This window comes from Myxocyprinus asiaticus, chromosome 49 (genome assembly GCF_019703515.2).
Source record: "Myxocyprinus asiaticus isolate MX2 ecotype Aquarium Trade chromosome 49, UBuf_Myxa_2, whole genome shotgun sequence".
Classification (NCBI taxonomy): Eukaryota; Metazoa; Chordata; class Actinopteri; order Cypriniformes; family Catostomidae; genus Myxocyprinus; species Myxocyprinus asiaticus.
In genome coordinates this window covers 17,195,916-17,209,888 of record NC_059392.1, presented here as the reverse complement: position 1 = coordinate 17,209,888, position 13,973 = coordinate 17,195,916, and the positions used below count along the sequence as shown (strand labels likewise).

The window sequence follows — 13,973 nt, the reverse complement described above, 5'->3', positions numbered from 1 at the left end:
CATTTTATTTTCTGTATAGTCACACAGTACAGATGCGATGAAAACTCCATTGTATCACATTGAAGTCATGCAGCAGCTCTGCTCACCCCTTAAACACACATATGTGAAATGGGTGATTTCCTTTGGTTACTTTGTTGGTTTTATGTTATTTCTGTTAAGGAAATTGTAAAATTAACACAATCCTTTGAGTAGCAGGCTAGCAGCTATAACTTTGTTTATAAATGGCGGCTGAGGACTCCTCACATTTCTCATTGCTTTGTGCATCATAGGTTTCTGATCAATAACAGGCTGCAGTACCTCCCAAAGTCCCTCTATGCCCCCAAAAGTATCTACCCTGGACTAGGAACTAAAAATGTCCCTTAACACGCCTACGAGGATCAAATAGTTCCTCAGGTTCAAAAATGACGAAAAGTACTAGTCCCCGGGAAAAGTAACTAAAACAGGCTTTAGTCACTACAGTGGGAAAGGGCTTTTTGTTTATCCACCTCTTATTAGAGGTCAACATTTCTAAAATAACATTTTCAAACAGCCATATTTCGTGGTTGCAAAAGATGGATTATTTTCACTTTGTTAACAATAATAATTTCACGAGTCCTGACGCTGACTACCACCCCTGGAGTTGCAAGTTCGAATCCAGGGTGTGCTGAGTGACTCCAGCCAGGTCCCCTAAGCAACCAAATTGGCCTGGTTGCTAGGGAGGGTAGAGTCACATGGGGAAACCTCCTCGTGGTCGCGATTAGTGGTTCTCGCTCTCAATGGGGTGCGTGGTAAATTGTGCATGGATTGCCAAGAGTAGCATGAGCCTCCAGATGCGGAGTCTCCATGGTGTCATGCACAACCAGCCACATGATAAAATGCACGGACTTACAGTCTCAGAAGCGGAGGCAACTGAGACTTGTCCTCCACCACCTGGATTGAGGTGAGTAACCGCGCCACCACGAGGACCTACTAATTACTGGGAATTGGGCATTCCAATTTGGGAAAAAAGGGGGTAAAAAACAAACAAATAATAATATCAGTTCTTTTTGAAATGATGAGACACATTTATAAGGTTGCTGCATTTCAGTGCTGTGTCACACACGAAACATTTTAAATGTTATGTTTCAAACGTAAAATTACACTTCATTCAAATAAGTTCATACTTTCTGTACCATATGTCGATGTTAAGTAAGATGAAAATCTTTTCTCCCTTCTTTAATTTAAACACACACAATAATGTGTTCCGGACGTGACAGTTACACATACTTCATATCAAATTATATGAATATTAAAGAAAGAATCAACCGTCCACTGCTTGTTTTTTTACCATGAAGATTCTGATAGACTGCTGACTATTGCTTTGATCTGTGACATATTTCAAGCTTTCTGCTAGCCAGCATTTGGGAAGTGAGCATTTTGACAAACTTTGTGATCTTAATTGTAATATGATAAACATCATCTGATATTGTTTCACTGCTTAGCGTGTGCCGCACGCAGCCACTAGAGGGAGCCCCTCACTCACACATTGCTGACTGAAGCGGAGAACGCATACTACATTTTAAAATCAAGCCTTTCGCGGTTTAGTAATTGTGCAGGCCAGTATGGCGATTTCAGTCTTATTTTATTCATCGTGCAGCTTTGGTGGATATCATACTGATGTTTCAGAGGTCAAAGTCTGCAGGTTTAAAAGCGTTTTGGATGGCTTTCCCTCATCATGTAAGTTCCGCTTTCTGTCTGTAATGAAGAGATGTAACGTCTGTAATGCTGTTTTCCCCGTTTATGTGAAAACAACAATGAATACATGTAGAAGGGTGCCACCCTTCTACATGTTGTGGCTGATATTATTTCTGGATTTAAATTACACAGGATTTTACAAAGTGTGCGGTCTCCCAAACACTCGTGTCCATTTTTGTCAAGTCTGTAACTCATTTAATTTACCAATCTAATTAAAACTGGAAAATAAACTTATCTAGACTGAAAATGTTCTGGTATCTGGACTCTTCCTGCAGGAGTCTATGATTATACTTACAAATAAATGGTTTTATATACTGGCAATATAACTTCATATGTAAAGTACTCACATATTAAAGTTAAATTTCATGTTCTCACTGCAAATGCCACATGCATAACATTGGAATTGCCAGTTTATAGTTTCTAAATGTGTTTAGGCTAACGTTTTCCTAACAAAAATGCCATTGTTTGTATTATGGAAACCATAGTCACATCTTACGTAAACATCTTATGTAACTGGCTTTGCCTCCAGAATTCCCAGAATGTTTCAATTTAACCCTATATAAATTTGGTGTCTTTTTACAGATGTTACTGTTTTAGTATCAACAGTATATTTACTTAATTCTAACTCAAAATCAAGGCTTTACTGTCAAATTTACATTTAAATTGTAACGAGGCAGACGTGGAATGAGGATCTAAATGCAGCTTTTAATGAAAACCAAAAATAAACAAAGTAACTCAGAATAGAATGAAACCAAGCACAGAACATGACAACACATGTGAAGACTGACAAAGAAACCAGGGGAAACAAGGGCTTAAATACACATGGGCAAACAAGGAAACGAGGAACACCTGGGGAAAACAATCAGGGGAAAACCAATCATAAAATGAATACAAAAGGACTACAAACTAACAGGAAACAGGAACTAAACAAGCATTTCAACATAAGTCAACACAAAAACAGGGAATATGTGACATAAATGGGAAAATATGTAAAATTTATATTTGCACAATACAATATTAATAGCAAATGTTTATGTTTCTAATAAAAATATGGTTTTGTTTAGTAAGCACTAAGGACAAACTAAAATATTACCATTATGGAAGGAGTTGTTGTTTGATATTGAGATTTAGAAAATATATATATAAAAAAAATAACAAATTATTTAGCATTTACTTTGATCATACTTAAAAAAAATAACCATAATTATTTAAATCAATCTACTAAAGAGTTGCTGCAATACAGGATATTTTAATTAAAAAATTTACCTTGTCAAAATTCTTTAGGAAAGACTAGGGTGTGGGGGTCATTGGATGACAAGATGTTGTCCAGCTCAATTCAACTAATCCACATGAATGCAGACATCAAAAAGAAAGACATTTCTTCATCTTACATCATCAGCTTACACTCATGCTTTTAAGGTAAATATAAATTAAATTAGCATTTATCTCAAACTCAAACTGTGCAGAGTAGACGTCTTATCAGGAAAACATTCCTGCTGGAACATGATGTGAATGCAGAAGTCGCATTGGGGTTTTCCTGATGGATGCTAAAAAAAACAACAACACTTGTGTAAACTGTAGGGAAAGGGAGAGAAACATTTTGTCTTTTGACTTACAATCAAACAAAAGCTTTTATTTGTTTTCCAGCAGCACTGAAAGAACTGAGGTTGAAGTTTAGCTGAAGAGGTGATATGGTTTTGTAGTCCCTCAAACTCATGTCATGTACACTGTTGCCATATCCACCTATTTATATCACATTTACAACACATGAATGCTCGTCCCACTCTGTTGTCATTTAAAAGAAATGCTGAGTGATTCATAGGGAGAGGCCTATTTTTAAACACTACTGCGAGAAAATTAACAGCCATCACTGTTACTCTAGCAAGACCTGTAATAGTCGCCAGTAGTTACAGATGTCCGGCATTCACTCAGTCCAACCAAAACACATGAGAGAATAGCTTTAGTGTGTCACATACACACATGTGAACTGCACACTGTTACATTTACATATATTCATTTAACAAATGCTTCAAAGCAATTTACAGAATGAGGAAGGATGCAACATAAGCGATTCATATTAAGGAGACAGTAGCACAAAAAGTTTCAATTGCATCAGAAAAGTACTATCAAAGTCAGAGATTAGATTGCAACAATAATTTATTTATTTATTTATTTATTTATTTTGTGGTGTATGGTCAAGTGCTCACCAAAAATTATACTTTAAAAAGATTCAGTTTTTTGAAGACAGAGAGGGAGTCTGCTTCACAGGTGGAGTTAGGAAGGTCATTCCACCACCGAGGTATCATGAAGCCGTAAGTCCCGGAAAGTGATCTGGTGCCTCTTTGTGTTGGTACAACAAATCACCATTCATTTGCTGACCTTCAGGTGGGAACGTAGCTCGGCAGGAATGATTTCAGATAAGCTGGAGCAGACCCAGTGACTGTTCTGCATGCCCGCATCAGAGCCTTGAACTTGATACGTGCAGCAACTGGCAGCCAATGTAGAGAGACAAGGAGGGGTGTAACATGCCCTCTCTTGGGTTTGTTGAAGACCAGATGTGCTGCTGCATTCTGGATCATTTGCAGAGGCCTAAATGTGGGAAGGCCGGCAAAAAGAGCATTACAGTAATCCAGTCTAGATATGACAAGCAACTGAAAAAGGATTTATGTGGCAAATGTGCATGATCGGGCTATTTTTGAGATGTGGTCTGTGAAATTGAGTTGGTTGTCAATGGTTACCCCTAGATTTCTGACCATTTTGGATGATGTTATTGTAGATGAATCCAGCTGAACCGTGATGTTGTGCTCAACAGCAGGGTTGGCTGGAAAGACGAGGAGCTTGCTCTTCGCTAGTTTAAGTTGCAGGTGGTGTTCCTTCATTCAGGCCGAGATGTCTGCCAAACAGGCCGAGATTCGAGCAGTCACTGTGGTGTCGGGCTGGAAAGACAAGTAGAGCTTTGTGTCATCGCCGTAGCAGTGGTAAGAGAACCCATGTGCTTAAATGATGTGTCCGAATTATGTAGTGCATATAGAGAAGAGATGTGGGCCAAGCACTGAGCCATGAGTTACCCCAGTAAGTAGCTGATGTGACTTGGACACCCCACCTCTCCAGACTACCTTGAAAGACCTACCTGAGAGACAGTTCCTGTTATGCCCAGAGAAGAGAGGGTGGACAGGAGGATCTGATGGTTGACTGTGTCAAAGAGTACAGAAAGGTCCAGCAGAATAAGGAGAGATGATCTGGAGATGATCTGTTATAGGCTTAAAAAATGCAGAATCTTTATTTGATGAGCTGGTGATTACTACGTTTGGGAACCAGTTCCATTTTCACAAAAAAAAAAAAAAAATACATAAATACTGGAACTGTATGATTTTCATTACTTTCAGTTCCATTAACGGTTCTTAAACATGCATTTTTTTCGAATGTGCCGATTTAAAAAAAAAATCTACAGTATGAAATACACAGCGCCATCAGTGTAGTCAGATTTCCAAATAAATGTCTTGAATAAGCCAATTCTTTTGAATCTACAGCGTAAAAAACAATGCATGTCCAGTGTAGTCCGATTCACGAACAAATGACTCTTATGAGATGATTCTCTTGAATCTACAGTGAGTAACGCACAGTGCATCCAGTGTAGTCTGCTTCCTGCACAAATGACTCGAACAGACAGATTATTTTGAATCTTCAGTGCAAAACACATAGCGTGTCCAGTATAATCCAATTACCGAACAAATGAGTCTAATCATCTGATTCTTTTGTAATTAAAATGTTTTATTGTTTCAAATAAAAAACACAACAGAGAAAAACACAATATATATACATCGAATCAACATTTAACTTTTAACATTAACATCCCTCCCCAAACACCAACCCCACCCTACCCCAAAGAACACCCCTGTGGTCACATAAAATAATACACACACACAAACAATAATAAAAAAAAAACAAAATGTATATATATATATATATATATATATATATATATATATATATATATATATATATATATATATATAATAAACATGCATAATTAAACTAAACATCTCCCTCCTCATCCCTTCCCCTAGAGTCCTCCAAAACTGCCAAATACCTACCCCACTTCCTGAAAAATAAGACCTCCAGCCCCAGTCTTCCATCTATTATCTTTTCATAAGCCGCCACCCTCCCCATCTCCGCACACCACTCCAGAAATGGTGGCGCTCCATCTGACTTCCATCCCCTTAAAATAATTTGTCTGCCAATCATCACGCCAGTCAGAACCCAATTTTATATATATTTGTCCCCCGAATTTATAACTTCCCCATCGCCCAAAATGCAAAGTCTGGGGCAAAGTAAAATTTGAGTGCCCAGAATGTCACGCAAATAATTCTGAATCTTTAACCAAAAATCTTGGATCTTAACGCATCCCCAAAAAACATGGGTTGTGTCTCCAACTTCTGACTGCCATCGCCAGCAGGTGGGTGTGTCTGTAGGACCAAGCCTATATAATCTAGAGGGGGTCCAATAAAATCTTTGTAAAATCTTAAATTGCATAAGGCGAACCCTTGCATCTCTAGATGCAGACTTGACATTTTTCAGAATCTCAGTCTACACTCCATCCTCCAATACCAAATTCAAATCTTTCTCCCATAATCTTTATAGAAGTTAAAGCTCCATCCCCCATACTCTGAATTAACAGGGAGTAGTACACTGATGCCTCATGACCTTTTCCAAAAGCCACAATCACCTCTCCCAAAGCATCTGCCTCCTTAGGGGGGTGTGTGCTACTCCCAAAAATAGTACAAAGCAGGTGGCGCAATTGTAAATACCTATAAAACTGAGGTCTGGGGATCCCAAAATGTTGGACCAAGTTTTCAAACGATCTCAACACTCCACTTTCATATAGGTCACCGAGTGTAGCAACCCCCCCTCACAATCCACTCTGGCCAGCAGAAAGGGGACTTGCCAATACATAATCTTGGGTTCTGCCATATGCTCGAGGCAACATTTAAATAACTGTCCAATTTAAACAATCTGGACACTTTAGTCCATACCGAGTGTAAATGCGAAATAACGGGGTGTAACTTAACTTTTCCGATTAGTTTGATAGAGATGCTTTGTAATGGCAAAATAGGGGCAAGAACTGCCTGTTCAATAACAAACCAGGGAGGGGCTCTCTCAGGTGGAAGTGACCAATGAGACTGAACGCATAGTAATAAAACAAAATCTTGGGTAGGCCTAGCCCTCCTTTGTCAATCGGCCTATGTAACTTATTAAAATGCAATCTGGGACGTTTACCATTCCAAATGAAGGACTTCCCTATGTTATCAAATTGCTTGAAATAAGAGACGGGGACATCTACAGCGAGAGATTGTAGAAGGTAGTTAAATTTTGGAATGCAATTCATTTTAATAACATTTACCATCCCAATCATCGATAAATGTAACTAAGCCCACCTGCCCACATCGCTCGAAAATCTTTTTATTAAAGGGTCAAAATTAACACTAACTAAATCAGACAAATTTGCTGGGAATAAAATCCCCAAATACTTAATGCCCTGTTTGGGCCATTGGAAGGTGCCCGGCTGGAAAGCCATTACTGGACAGTATGCTGTCAGAGCCAAAGCTTCGGATTTAGACAAATTAACTTTGTATCCTGAGAACTTGGAAAAGGAATTAATAATTCTGTGGAGGCCAGGCATAGATCCAGTAGGTTCAGAGACAAATAATAAAATATCATCTGCGTAAAGCAGAAGCTTATGCGCCACACCTCCCGCCACCACCCCTGGAAAATCATCCCCCCCCCCCCCCCCCAACAATAAAGGGGAAAGAGGGCAGCCCTGCCATGTGCCCCTATCCAGAGTAAAATAATCTGAAATTAATCCATTTGTTTGTACCGCTGCTACAGGGTGTCTATAAAGTAACTTAATCCAACCAATAAATGTACTCCCAAACCCATACATTTCCAAAATCTTAAAAAGATAATCCCATTCTACCATATCAAACGCCTTTTTGGCGTCAAGTGAGATGGTAGCAACCGGAGATTGATCATTCGCTACTGACCACATGATATTGATGAGACGCCTGATGTTATCAGAAGAGCTACGGCCCCAAATAAACCCCACCTGATCTATATGTATAAGAGATGTCATAACCTTACTTAATCTTTAATTTTTGACAATATTTTTACATCTAGTTGGATCAGAGAGATTGGACGGTAACTTTTACACTCGCTTGGATCTTTGTCCTTTTTAAGAATCAGACTGATCCGGGCTTGTGTCATGGTTGGAGGAAGCTTTCCATTCTTTATCAGCTGATTCTTTTGAATCTACAGAGTGAAACGCAGAGCAAACACTGATGTCCGATTCACAAACAAATGACTCCAATTATTCATTGCTGAAGAAAATTTGAGTTGTTCTTTCCTGTGCAAACTTGGCACCACGATGCTAGGGTATGGTGCATGGTCGCCAGGGTGTTACTGTGCGGTTCCTAAGGTGTTCTGAGGGCTTTAAAGCATTTTGCAAGTTTACAAAGCACCAACGTCTCAGTCTGACTTGAGTGACGCAACATAAATATAGAGCGCTCTCTTGACACTGGAAATGCCCAATTTAGTAGTCAGACACCCCTTTCCTTTGTTTGTCACACTTAAGATTTACAGTACTTATGAGTCACTGTAAGACAATAAACAAAAGAAGTGATGTTTTTTTGTAGGCACATTATGTAGTAATATAGTCAGTTACATCATCGTTTGACATTCAAGTCAGTGGAAATGCAGACTGGTTCTGAGAGAGGTTTACAGATCACCAATTTTCATTAATCTCTTGATCTCTGGTTTTCCTCAGACACGACACTGGAAGTCATAACATCCCTCCTCAATGCACCTGCTCCTGACGACTCTGTTTACTGCAGCTGCTACAGCACAATCTATTTCAACAAATGACATTCAGAATGAGGAAGAGCTTTATTCCCTACAGTAATGAACATCTCTCTTCCGCTGAGGTCCTTGATATTCAAGACAGTTCACATCCTGTCTCAAAGAGGTTCTGTACAGCAAACAGATCTCACCATCTGACAGCAAAAACACGTTACGCAGAGTAACTGAGAACAGGTTATAGAGCTGTACAGGATACAAGCTGTACACACATCAGTATGACAAAGCAGGAAATGGAAGATCCATTCATTTCAAGTGTTCATTTCACTAGTTTGTCCACAGAAATCACTGTACCTTCTCAGATAAGGAGCTCTAAAGTACTCGTACAAAGCTATCATTTGCATTTCAATTAAATTACAATGGCATCTGCTCGGCTGGTGCAGGGTTCCTTGGAATAGAGGTCTGCTACCTGGCTTGAGCCCGATAGGACCCGACAAATCATCAGGTTGCTGGCTTGATTCAGATCAGTTTTTCCAAATATAACTTTGGGTTCCGGTCCGGTTTGGGTTTGTTATTAATGAAAGAAGTATTATTATTATTTAGAGGTGTAATGATTCACTCGTTTTCTCGATGCATCCATTACTTATCCTGCCGATCTAAATGCATTAATCTTGAAATATGATTTTTGATTCGACAACAGTTATTGTTGGTTAATAATCTATTTAAATCGATATGCTAAAAATCAAATTAATTGCGATTCGACAAAACAGTATACAGTATTTAAATATATATAAATATTTAATTAGTTACATAATTTAATGGAGACATGTGTGGCGTCATTCTCTAGTGTGCCGCAGGGCACGAGTTCTCATAGTTCTACCCTCACAGATGTGCATTGCACTCTTCTGTTGCCCTTCACAGGATCACACCCGCTCTCGGTTCCATCCGGAACTCACATTGGAACTTTTTCTAAACAGCTTTCCAGCACCTCATGTCTGATTTCTCCTCAGGATGGTTACTGACTATCTGGTGTTTTCCAGGCAGAGAAAAGTCATGCAAATTAAAAAACTCTTTAAAAAAATCATGGAATTTTTATAGTGAAATATAGAATATTTTTGTAGTTATGCTTGGCTCTCAAATATTTTATCGGCACATTGCACTGTTGTTTTCCAAGAAGCCTGTAAGTAAATGTATTAAATGTGTTTTCTTTCAAGCTGCTTTTGGTACAATAAACTATCTTAAGTATTTTGTCTTTTGTATTTTGACACATTAGGGGGAGTATTTAACGAATCCTATAAATGCATTTAAAAAAATGCAGAATCGAATCGATAATCAAATCAAATTTCATTGTGAATCAAATAGTTCTGAATTTGCAAAAAATCATTTTGAATAAAATCTATTCAAATATAAATCGTGAATCGGAACAATTCGCTTTAAAAAAAAGATTAATACCCTTATTATTATTACTATAAATATTTTGATAATATAATATATATTTAATATAATATAGAAAACATTTATTTTGTATATAATATTTTTTTTAATATACATTGTTTCGCACATGAGCGCATTCCAACTCACAGACGAACATCTCTCTGCTTTTTCAGTGTATTGCGCAGGACACCACCTTTTTTCAGAAAACCTTGTCAAATGAAAAAGATCTTTTTAAAAACACATCCCATGTAATTTAACTGTTACTATTCTGTTACAAATGGTGGTTAAATCAAATACAATCAACAAGTATATTTTGTGACCCAAGCGTGACTGCTGTGTGCATTTCCCTTTTTGATTTGTAACTAGTAGTACCTAATATAAATGCAAAAAAAAAAAAAAAAAAAAAATCTAGAGCAAATAGTTCTCCTAAAAATTTAAGTTGTAATTTGTTTTTAAATACTAAGCTACAGAAAGTCCGATTTTTTCCATCAATTTGTTTATTATGTTTTCAGTAATGTTGGTTTTTCATGTTTTTGAGATGTTACAGACATTACAGCTGATTTTCTGAAAAACTGCTCTGGTACAATGTGAGCACAAATAAAAACTATAAAAATAAAATTATCTGAATTGATTTGACTTTTATGTTGCAATGGTTTTTTTTTTGTTTTTTTTTTTTTTTTTACTTTGGCAACACAATCTCAATGTTCTCTCTTTGCACTGTCAAACAAACAAGTGAAAGCCAGTGCTGAAGCATTTTACCTATCAGAAATTAGCATAAATAATTTTCATTCAAAGTAATATCCAGCATCATCCAATCACTGCCAACCATGTTAAAATAAAATTATACATTATATATTCTGAATCTATGTACTGATTATCATTGTCTCATGTCTACCAAACGTGTTGAGTGCTCCAAACATCATCTGCAACCTAAACTGAACTTTTGGTCGGATTTAAGGAGTGAATGCACTTAGCTGCATAGAGAGCTATAGGATGCTCCCTTGCTCCCTATTTAGTGAATGACTTAACCTCCAGTGAGCTGTCTGTCTGCACTACACTGGCATGTGATTTATTTTCATCCTACCTCCATATAAAGTCTCTGAAAGCAAAAAAAATAAAAAAAATTATAAATGTGAAAATACATAGTAAATATAGGATTTCTAATGGAAAAACTAGCACTATTGTCCACTATAGTGATCACTGTGTTTAACAGTGTGCTGTTTTGCGATAAATTGCTAAAATGTTAAAAACAGCATATAGGATGAAACTAGAGACTCTATAAATAGGCTTCAATGTAAAAACATAATGAGGTTTCTTACCAGATGTAGTTTTGTTGCCGTTTCTCCCAAAGACAAACTCCGCTGTGTTCGGCACCATGTTATTTTGTCACATGACTCAGTAAGTCGAAATTTGAACCCTTTACTGACAGGCCAGAGTCTCCTGAACTGAGATCAGTCAGTTTAAATTAATTTGGGTCAAAGCCGAAACACAATGACTGCACAGAAGAATGCGGGGTTGCACAAGGTTAGAGCACAACATTATGGTTCTGTAAGTAAAAATCCCATCATTTTTTTCCATAGGGGAATTCATTTTTAATGACAACTTATATAAACCTTTAAAGGCAGACCTAATGTCAGCTCCAAGGTTGTTAATCGATGGTATAAGCGCCTGTTGAAGCCATCAGTCCGCATTATTTCAACATCATTTTTCAGAAACCGTGTTTAATAGCAGATTTATTGGTGAAGAACTACACTAACCTTGATCCTGAAGGGAACCATTCACCAGTGAGAGAATCATGGCCATGAAAGTGCATCAAAGGAGCTTTGAAGCGACCGCCCACTCCCATGATGCACTGTGAATGACATAATCAAGTCGGTCTCCCTACACTCTCACATCCTGTCTACACCGGCATCAAAAGAAATAGATCCCACTATTATCAATGAAGCTGTCTACACTGGAAGAGTCTGTTGTGAGGCAGTGTGAAGTGTAGTGCCGACAGTAAAAGGATGCCCAGTTCTATTGCTGACGCACTACAGAGCTACTCTGACATCTCGTCCGTCTGAAATAAAATGATTTTACTTACCAAATATCATACCTTTAAATGTTTTTGCTATGAATTTAGTTTGTTACATTTTTAAATAACCTCTGTTACATTAAAACCAGCTTGTTATGTTTCTGCTCTCTAGTCTACTTATTAACATAATATTTTGTGTCTAACCACATGTTTACACAGCTTTAGCAACAATATGTTTACAATAATAATTATATATTAAGTTAATGTGTATACCAGTGGATTTCCGTTGAAAATAAAGGTGATTTTCCCTGTTCACCAACTGGAGCTCACAGCTGATTGTTCTGTGCTTTCTGCTCTTCATTCAGAATGTTTAATTCGATGCATCCAGTGTAGACAGCCTCGAGCTGTTGCAGCCTGGTGTAGACAGGGTGTCAAACTACTTATATATTTATATACATCTGAATATTTTGCAATCAAATTTTAATATTATGTTACTATACTTATAATCAACAACTTTAAAGCATTAGTTTTATATTTTTCAATCTTTTTTTAAACTGATTACGTTATTCTTTATGGGATTGTAGTTCATTCCCTCATTAAAGACATTAAGTACACAGTCTTGTACCTTTGTCTTTTTGTCTTATTTTCAAATACTTTTTTGCTTCAAAACAAAGTTTGTAATGTTTTGGAGCTGGTTGGTTTGGTTCATGGCTTACTCTCTTTTATGAAGGATTTTGAAATCCATATGGAAAAATTACTTGGAAAATACTTCCGAAACCGAGATAACTGAAAAAGTAGGCAGGCACATGCAAACAGACATATTTGGGGATTGTGTTACATCAAGTTGTTTTATCATCATCACGTGCCATGACTGCTGCGTTTTTATGTTTTGAGACCCCTGCAATCTGTTCCATTCAGCTGCATTCCATCCAGTTGTTTTTGAAAACAAAAATACTTCCTATTTGAACGCCCCTGTAGAAACACCTGATTGTTTCTGGTGGACATGACCCTACACCAGGCTAATTATTTAGGGCTTCCTTAGGACGACTAGTTTTGCACATTCCTCTGAACAACTAAAATATTTTTGACAAAGTTTACGAAATTCATGGCATCAAATCTTCGAAAGATTTTTTAGGTAAACTATGTATCCACCTTTAATCGTCTCAAAGAAAAAGCAACCTGTGTTTGGTCATTTAACATCTGCTTCAGATGGTAAGTGGGCATGAGACTACTTGGGTAAATTTTGTATTTACTGGTTTAAATGATCCCTCTTACCTTTGTACTCTGGGGTGAACTCCTTCATCTCGGGTGGAAGGGACTCATAAAATCTCTGCTCTCGGGTAATGAGCGGCTTGCAGATGGTGTGGTCGTCATAACGCATCATGCTGGTGTGGCCGCCAACCTGGTGAACGAACGGCTCCAGAGGAACCCCGCAGCGAGTGCCCTGCCCCTCGCTGGCGCTGTGTTTGCCCGCCTCCATAGTGTGCGGGACACACATGGTGTTGGAGGGCCACGTGGAGCTAGGGGCATGGGCATGGGCACGGGCACGGAGGCCTGGCGAGCGGGGGGTGCAATGGGGCAGCTGAGAGCGCACGCTGCCGCCGGGAGGGGGAGGAGCCAGCCCGCTGGCCAAGCCCACCTGACAACAGATCCCGGCCTTAAGAGCGCAGGGATGGATCCGTAACACTGCCTCCTACAAGAGATAGATAAAGACTACATTTACTATAGGCTGTAATAAAATTAAACACTATGGGACAAAAAGTAAAGAATTACATCGGGATTACACTGTAAAGATGTCAAAATATCAGAAAAATACCAAAAACTAGTCGTTACCAAGTTTATATAAAAATAGGCTAAAAAATCGACTCCAGCCTTTTTCAAATCAAATCACGTTTATTTATAGCGCACATTTAAAAACAACCATGGTTGACCAAAGTGCTGTACAGTGGCATCATAGGCAAGA

General features: G+C 38.1%; 1 protein-coding gene across 6 annotated transcripts in view; it reads right to left on the bottom strand.

The window, feature by feature from the left end:
• The window catches only part of LOC127438272 (inositol hexakisphosphate kinase 1-like), a 119,533-nt gene that overhangs the window by 16,806 nt on the left and 88,754 nt on the right, over nt 1-13,973 (bottom strand). For 2 of the 6 annotated variants that reach the window (XM_051693750.1, XM_051693749.1), the window contains one exon: nt 13,286-13,703. The exons of 1 other annotated variant lie outside the window; for it this stretch is intronic. In XM_051693750.1, coding sequence (XP_051549710.1) covers nt 13,286-13,508 — 223 coding nt within the window. In that variant the 5' untranslated portion in view covers nt 13,509-13,703. Of the gene's footprint in view, nt 1-2,979; nt 4,650-4,843; nt 5,546-13,285; nt 13,704-13,973 lie in introns of those variants that run through there. 3 more of the 6 variants (XM_051693752.1, XM_051693753.1, XM_051693751.1) reach the window with 3 other exon arrangements.